Source organism: Pinus tabuliformis, chromosome 1_1, assembly GCF_031772625.1.
Source record: "Pinus tabuliformis cultivar Carrire ecotype Pingquan chromosome 1_1, CPIR1, whole genome shotgun sequence".
Lineage (NCBI taxonomy): Eukaryota > Viridiplantae > Streptophyta > Pinopsida > Pinales > Pinaceae > Pinus > Pinus tabuliformis.
Window position 1 is genome coordinate 572,443,046 of NC_142297.1, and position 8,366 is coordinate 572,451,411.

The window sequence follows — 8,366 nt, forward strand, 5'->3', positions numbered from 1 at the left end:
CATTCAGATGTCATTGTGTATAACTATTTTCTCATGTTACATTTACTTTACATTTACTGAGTATTAAAGCCATGTTTACCTCTAAAAGATATAGGGTTTGAGTTTTCTAATGAAAAATAAATTTGGGATTTCTTAGTATTTATATTTTTATTAATTTTTCATCAAGATTTATTAATTTTTAATGTTTATTTATTTACATAAAGCCCTTTTTCATTGCATGAGACAAGAAAGTCATTATTGAAATACATTTCAGTTTCTTTGTCTTTACATATAAACCACTCTTCATTATTTTCACTTTGAAGGAGTGTACAAAGTGGATCCATTTAACAAATTTGTGTGGACAACTTTCTTTCTTCTTGGTAGAGTATTTGGATTTTGCTCTATGTATGTGCATAATTCTTTCCAAAGGCAATTTGTTCGTGGAATTGGCTTGCTTTTCCCTCCCTAAGTATTGAATGGGGTTGGTTAGAGAAACATTGTGAAATGGTAGGGGATAGTCATGGTGGTTATTGCCTTGGTCAATAGCAAGCTTTCTAGATGCTTGGCCATCTATAGAGGTTTCTTGGTTTTGGGTAATTAACTTACTCTAAAATGAAATAAGACATTCAATGTGTTCCGTATAATATAGATATAAACAAAACATCTAAAGAAAAGTAACCAATTAAGACTTGCAACATTTTCAGCTTATTTGCTTATATCAAACATTTGTGCAGGGTTTCAACCAATTAACATTTCATTGAGTATGTATTTACAAATCAATAATTTTGGGATCAAATCCCACAAATTAATTCTAATTCTATATGTGCTCTTCAAATTCCTTCAAGGTTTTGAAAGTAAAACAAATGAACTATCAATATAATTTTATCATAATAAAAACCAATTAGAAGGACTTTAGCCAAGGAAAATTTCTTATCAGTTAGACTTGAACCGACAACTCTTCTAGAGAAATTCAACAATTCCAATTTAATAATCCTATTGACCTCTCTTTGAGACCATTGCTGATTTATATATAAATCAGTTTGAAATAAAAAAGTAACCGCCATGACTCTGTATCATCACCGAATTTTAATTAAACACATGACAAATGGTCTGGTGGAGGGAGGAGAAGGTCGATTGCGACGTCCGTTCGGTGGAAGGAGGAGAAGGTCGATTGCAACGTCCGTTTGCAAATATTTGACGAGAAGGGTTTCTCATGACATACGTGGACGAGACGCTGGCTTGTGATGACTGGTAGGTAATAAATAGGGTATGACGCTGGCTTGTGATGACTGGTAGGTAATAAATAGGGTTCCAATGGCATACGCCTTCAACGCATGTATATATTTTCGTGCGACCTGAAACAAGACCACACGGTATTTTGGATAAGTAACAATGGTGAACGAATTAGGATCGGAGAGGCGCCTTCTGGAATGCCTTGAGTTTTATATGAAACTCGCTATTGCTCTAGTTGCGTTGGTGGTGGCATGGAGCTTCTTCGTCAAGGGAAAAAATAGGAAGCTGCCCCCGGGACCCTTCCCTTTGCCCATCATCGGAAATCTCCATCTGCTGGGACAGCTTCCACACCAAGCACTGGCCGCTCTTTCCCTCAAGTTCGGGCCTCTTATGTCGCTTCGCCTCGGCTCTGCTCTTACATTAGTAGTCTCTTCACCTGATATGGCCAAGGAGTTTCTGAAGACACATGATCTGCTTTTTGCTAGCAGACCTCCATCCGCGGCCGCTAATTCTTTTTGGTATAATTCCACTGATATCGGTTTTGCTCCGTATGGCGCTTACTGGAGGCAAGTGCGTAAGGTGTGCGTTTTACAGTTGCTGAGCTCCAGACGCTTGGATTACTTCCGCTTTATAAGAGGAGAGGAGGTCTCTGCTATAATTCATTCTATTGCTCATTCCGATCATCCTGTAAACATTAGCAAAATCGTGTCAAACCTAACGACTGACATAATTTGCAGGATGACCTTGGGTAGAAAGTATTCTGACCAAGACTCTATTGGCGGTAAAGGAATCAATTCAGTAGTCAAGGAAAGTTATGTGGTAGCCGGTGCTTTTAATGTCGGGGATTATATACCATACATGGCCTGGATGGATCTACAAGGTCTCAACAGACGCTTCAAGGAAATACATGGCATCCAAGACGAGTTGCTAGAGAAAGTAATAGAGGAACACGTTGCCCAGAATGACCCCAACGTCACGCGAGATCTGGTAGATGTTTTGCTTGCAGCTTCTGCAGATAAAGATATGGAGCCACAAATTACACGAGATAATATAAAGGCCATCCTCTATGTATGTTAGTAGGTTAGAGGGGTTAAAATGACGGACAGTTAATTTTTAGTAGGTTAGAGTTGGTTAAAATGAGGGACAATTAATTTTTAGTGAAATTGAGTGAAGTCATATTTTGGTAAAGTAGCATTTAGAATTTAAGCTAATTTTAAGCCAATAGTTATTATAGAAAAATTTAAATACCCATCACTTAATTTATTATAATAATCAACTTTGTGTGAGTGATTAAAAAATCACCGTTCATATTATTTTTGTGTGTTTCAATTCCTATATTTCTTCTCTCTGCCATTCCAATATGATTCAGTATAGTGATTATATAACCTTTTGAAAAAAAATAGGAATTATGATCACGTGATACTCTATTGATGTCATGATGATAAGGATGGCAGGATATGTTGGGCGCTGGCACGGATACTTCATCTACCGCCATACAGTGGGCAATGTCCGAATTATTGAGGAACCCGCCGCGGTTAAAGAAGGTTCAGGACGAGCTGGAACGCGTTGTTGGAATGGAGCGCATGGTACTTGAATCTGATCTTCCTTCTCTCCCTTATTTACAAGCTGTCGTGAGAGAAACGCTTAGACTCTATCCATCAGCGCCGCTTGCCCTTCCCCACTTATCCGTTGAAGCCTGCAATGTGTTGGGCTATGAAATTCCCAAAAACACTCAGGTTTTGGTGAATCTTTGGGCGATCGGAAGGAACCCAACGTCGTGGGAGGATGCTGAAAGGTTCGTGCCTGAGAGATTCATGAATGGCTGCTCCCTCGATGAAAAGGTACGTAACTGCGAGTGGATTCCGTTTGGAGCAGGGAGGAGAGTGTGCCCGGGAGAGCAACTGGGAATGCTTCTTGTTCAATTTCCATTGGCGCAGCTATTGCACTGTTTTGACTGGACACTTCCCGATAAGATGAATGGGCAGGAACTGGATATGTCCGAAAGGTTTGGAATCACAGTGCGCAGAGTACATGATCTGTACGCTGTTCCGACCCCTCGCCTAACGGTTGTACTGTAATTTGTATGGCAGACTGTCTACCTTAATTTAGACTCCGATCATGTAGAAACGGTATAAATAAAAGTTCTAATATCAGTGTAGGTCTGGACTCGTATTGCATTGAAAGTAACGACTGCAATAGCATAAAATAATTCGGAAGTGTGACTCTTGTGGTTGAAGAAATAACCACCCTACGTACAAAGGAGGAGAAATGCGTACTATGAATTTTTATTGTGTAAAGTTCGTAAATGTTTGTATGTTTTGTGTAGTGGTGTGTATTTTGGTTTATTGAAAAAAAAAAGTGTGTACTTTGGAATTTGGAATTTGAAATTGAGGTTTTAGAATTTTAGAAATGGGTATTATGAATTTTTATTGAATGAAAAGTTTGGTAGAGGATGTACATGTCTATTGCTATAATTATATTAATAAATCTAATAAAATTCTTAAAGTGTTGTAACATATGTTAAGTTAGATTGAAATTTTATTTGTAATTTTTATTTATATAATTTACATCATGTTAAAGAAAATATAAAAATGTATGGTAAAGAAAATCAAATAAATTATTGAATATTTACAAAGTCATACTAATTTCACTAAAAGAAGAGTGTTTAAGTATATAGTTGATGGATATATTTTTTTAAGCATATTGTTATGGATATTAAAGTAGTTTCTTTAGGGTTTGATTTAGTTTTATTTGGGGAAGATCAACCTTCCCAATATTTGATCAATTCCTTTACTTGCATTTTTAATTCCAAAAATAATGGTCAAGCTTAAGCTTTCTAGGCATGTGAATTAAATTATGGTTGGAAACATGGTTTCACCATCACTAGAGGTTATTTTAGGGAGGAATACACCTTCCATATAATTTACCCATATTTAATGCATTCTAGTGGCATTTAGTGGCTCAACTCCTTCATATGCATGTAAGGGTTCACAATGGTAGGGAATTATACTCTTATAGATAATATGAGCAATTGAAAATAAACATTAGGGCCCACACTAGTTATGTCGCAAATATTTTGCAGCATTTGTATGATCCTATCATATAGATCACAAGAGTAAGGATTTAGTTCTTCACTTTTATATGAAAAAGCATATGAAAGAATATGGTAATTACGAAAATGAAAAGCATATGAAACAATATGATAATTACAAAGGAATCCTAGTTAGTGCTACCTGTCCACATACATGGTGTAGTTTGTTTTTTTGGATCAAAGGAATCCTAAAATCCCATGCAATGCAAGGTGTTTTTCCCTAAATAGAGCCCCAAGTGGTTTGTTAGTACACAAGAAAATAAATACAAAGCAAAGTAATGAAATCTAACCTTAGATATTAACAATACAATGCCAAAAGAAGAAGTTGTTGACCTTTGAGAACCTTTGATTTTGATGATCTTTTACATATTCTAGCCTTTAATTGACACATTTGAGTGCACAATTTTTGAGTGATAACAATTACCCCTTTAAATTTTAGATTAGGAGCATATGTATAGCCAAACACATCATGTTTTTCCTTATTATGAGTCCAAGTGCTTCTTAAGAGAGATAACTTGGTTGAAAAGACAAAGCAAGGGTTTTGAAAGATAATCGTGGAATCCATTGTCAAAAAATAAATATATACACTGTACATACAAAGCCCATCCTTTCTCAAAGCTTATCCTTTCTCTTCCAACAAATCATTGCAAGCTTTCAAACAAAAGTTATTGAAAACGATACTTGGAAAGGGGCCAAAGTGTAAAATAATGAAACTAGATGAAGTGTTTACTAGCAAGGAATTGAACATGAGTAGAGAACAATAACAATCACTTTACTCAACCATCAATTCCAAGATAACTCCAAATGATACACACATATCTTGTCCTGATGATGAATCACATTGGATGGTACCAAATGATAAAACTCTTAAGATGTGATTTTCACCGAAAATTTTCTCATATTCATACAATCAAATTCTTTTTCTCTCTATATACATTTTTTAAAATATTAAAAATAAACAACTTTAAATACTAAAATTTACCTTTTTTTCTTACTTTTAATTAAAAAAATTTAAAATGCTATTAAATTATATTACTTATTATATTATTTAAATATTTATTTAATTAAAAATAAAAATAAAATATTTAACACATATAAATAATAAAATAAAAACAAATTATTAATATTTTATAATACTTATAATTAAAATTAACCAAACCAAATATGATTACTCCCGAGTCCCTATCATCGAACCATAGCTCTTCCGACCATTAAAATATGATAGCTCCTTGTAAAATATAAAGAAATCATATTAAAATTGAAAGTACCCATTCATATGTGATGACACCGTATAGTCACCGAAAGTTTATCTTTATATATATATATATATATATATATTAAACTGAAATTCAAAAAGCAACCATCCAGACGTCCTGACTCCGTATGTCCGCCGCATATTAAATATATGGATCAGTTTGAAATAAAATGTAATCACCGAATTTTAATAGAACAAGGCAGAGTGAGAATTATAAAGTGGCTTTTTAAATAATTTTGTAATACGAGTTAAGTGAACTGTGTATCCAGTGTGAAATTAACTATAATGACAGAATAAATCATTTTAAATAGTTTTGTAAAATAAGGTTAAGTGAACTAGGTATCTAGCGTGAAATTAAATATAACGATGGAATAAATCTTCACATAATCATATTTTAGATTTTACAAGAGAGGTATAAATAAGAAGTAATAATGAAAATTATAAATAGAATTTTTTAGAATAATGTTTTGATTTTTAAATTATTATAAATATTTTATTGGACAATTCATTACAGTAAATTTGATTAATATATTCAAAATCTGAAATATATACCTGAAGTGTTAATTTTTTTATATTTTTAGATTTATTATAACAGAATTACTGAATACTTACTAGATTTATTAGAATGGAGTTACTAAATACATATTTACTACTGAGATTATGATTATTTAAGTGTATGGTTGAGCTTTATTAACATAACTTAATTTAACTTTTTAAATAATGAAGAATATTTATTTTTTCATAATAGTTAAAATTTAGATTTAATTCTAATAATTATTACCCAGTTAGTAAATAAATATATATCATTGAGATTATCCTAATTGTGTGATTGGGATCAATTAGCATAATTTAATTTAATTTTCTTAATTAATGTGGAATATTCCATAATTTAAATTTATTTATGTGAAAATATTAGAACTAGACAATGGAGATTTTTGGAATGTAATATGATGTTGATAACTTATTTTGGAGTACTCCAAAAGAAGTTATCAATATTATATTTTTCACTATGAAAATCTTCATTCTAAATTGCAATATGGATAATATTTTTACGTAATTTTTGAATAATCAATTTAATAAGATTTAATTGTATATATAATTTATCTAAATTTAACAATGCAATTCATTATATTTTTTGTAATTTAGTATTATTAATTTATTAAAAAATATTCATTAAATTTTATTGAATTATTAAATATATTCAATACAATTGTATTAGTAGTCAAATCACCAAGGATGTGGGTCCCTTGTCCCACAAACAAAGGAGTCTTATACATAAAATTAAATTTAGTTGTTTTTTAAATGTTTCAATACATTATTGAGAATATTAATAATACAATTAAAGATGTTATAATATAAACAAAATTCAAAATCAAATTAAACTAGCAATTGCATCAAATGTTACAAAGGAAAAGCCGTAAGGTAGTGGTGTGGGAAAGAGTAGCATTAAACTGTTACTCTTCCTAGGAAAGAGTAAGGTAGTGGTGTGGGAAAGAGTAGCATTAAACTGTTACTCTTCCTGCAAAAGAGTAAGGCACCGGTGTGGGAAAGAGTAGCATTAAACTGTTACTCTTCCTACAACATCTACAACAAAAATCATGGAAATAATCATATAGAGTTGTTAAAATAAAAATAATCATGGGAATTAGCTAAATTAAAACTTTATTTAAAATTATTATTATTATTATTATTATTATATCTAGAGGAATCAAACTGATTCCGAACACCACTATAACCTCAAGAATTGGGATGGTTTCATCCATCCCATACTGATTCCAAACGCTAGCACTATAACCTCAAGAACTGGGATGAACCATCCCATACTGATTCCAAACGCTAGCACTATAACCTCAAGAACTGGGATGAACCATCCCATATTGATTCCAAATGCTACCACTATAACCTCGAGAACTGGGATGATTCCAAACGCTACCACTATAACCTCGAGAAGTGGGATGATTCCAAACGCTACCACTATAACCTCGAGAACTGGGATGGTTTCATCCACTATAACCTCTAGGTACATGTGTATGTCCACGTGGGTCAATTACAACCATTACCATTATAACCTCTAGGTGCATGTGTATGCCCCTTCCACAAGAACAGTTGAATGGCGAGGGGTTTGAACCTCAAACCTCCTTGCACATAACATTCATTTTCACAGATATCGACAATTGAGCTACCCTAGGGCTTATTATTATTATTATTATTAATGATAAGAAAATAAATATTTAAGTAAAGTATATATACATTTTAAGAAAACATGTACACCATTCTTAACTATGGATATTCACATCCACTTTATCATGGATATTTTTAATATGTAAATAAATTTTGCTACAATACCATGGGACAATACCATGGGTTATCAATACCACTTGTCCAAAAGAACCATAACTCATTTCATATGGCACTTGTTAATTTGACATTTTTTTTAATGATGGAATTTAATTAAAAAGGAAAAAAAACATAACTATTATGAAAATACATCTCAACCTTTGATTTGCCTATACTATTAATAGTATTTTGTTGAGTTTAAATCTCTCTCATGCACTTATAGTTATTGATAATTATGTTAAAATTCTGGAAGCTCTATTCTAAAATTGACATGCTTATTGGCATAATTATACCAATGAGCGTAATAAAACCTTGTAACGTCTATTTAAGTAACCCCTACTAAGAAATTAGCTGAGTAAATACATCCTTGAAACTCCATTTCTAGCCCTAATTCATATAATTTACACAATGCGAAAGAAAACCAAAAGGGCCTATAGGAAATATTATCATAAAAATGCATGGTAAAGAGAA

General features: G+C 32.3%; 1 protein-coding gene across 1 annotated transcript; it reads left to right on the plus strand.

The window, feature by feature from the left end:
* Positions 1 to 1,338: 1,338 nt before the first annotated feature.
* Positions 1,339 to 3,555, plus strand: LOC149214472 (cytochrome P450 71AU50-like). Its single transcript, XM_089392317.1, has 2 exons — positions 1,339 to 2,280; positions 2,667 to 3,555. The coding sequence occupies exons 1-2, from the start codon at positions 1,372 to 1,374 to the stop codon at positions 3,288 to 3,290; spliced, it is 1,533 nt and encodes a 510-aa protein (XP_089248443.1). The 5' UTR covers positions 1,339 to 1,371; the 3' UTR covers positions 3,291 to 3,555.
* Positions 3,556 to 8,366: the final 4,811 nt, after the last annotated feature.

Excerpts from the sequence above, each read along its gene's own strand:
- LOC149214472 (XM_089392317.1), top strand. The coding sequence starts at position 1,372 with ATGGTGAACGAATTAGGATCGGAGAGGCGCCTTCTGGAATGCCTTGAG. Across the intron at positions 2,281-2,666 it reads ATATAAAGGCCATCCTCTAT|GATATGTTGGGCGCTGGCAC; the intron begins GTATGTTAGTAG and ends TAAGGATGGCAG.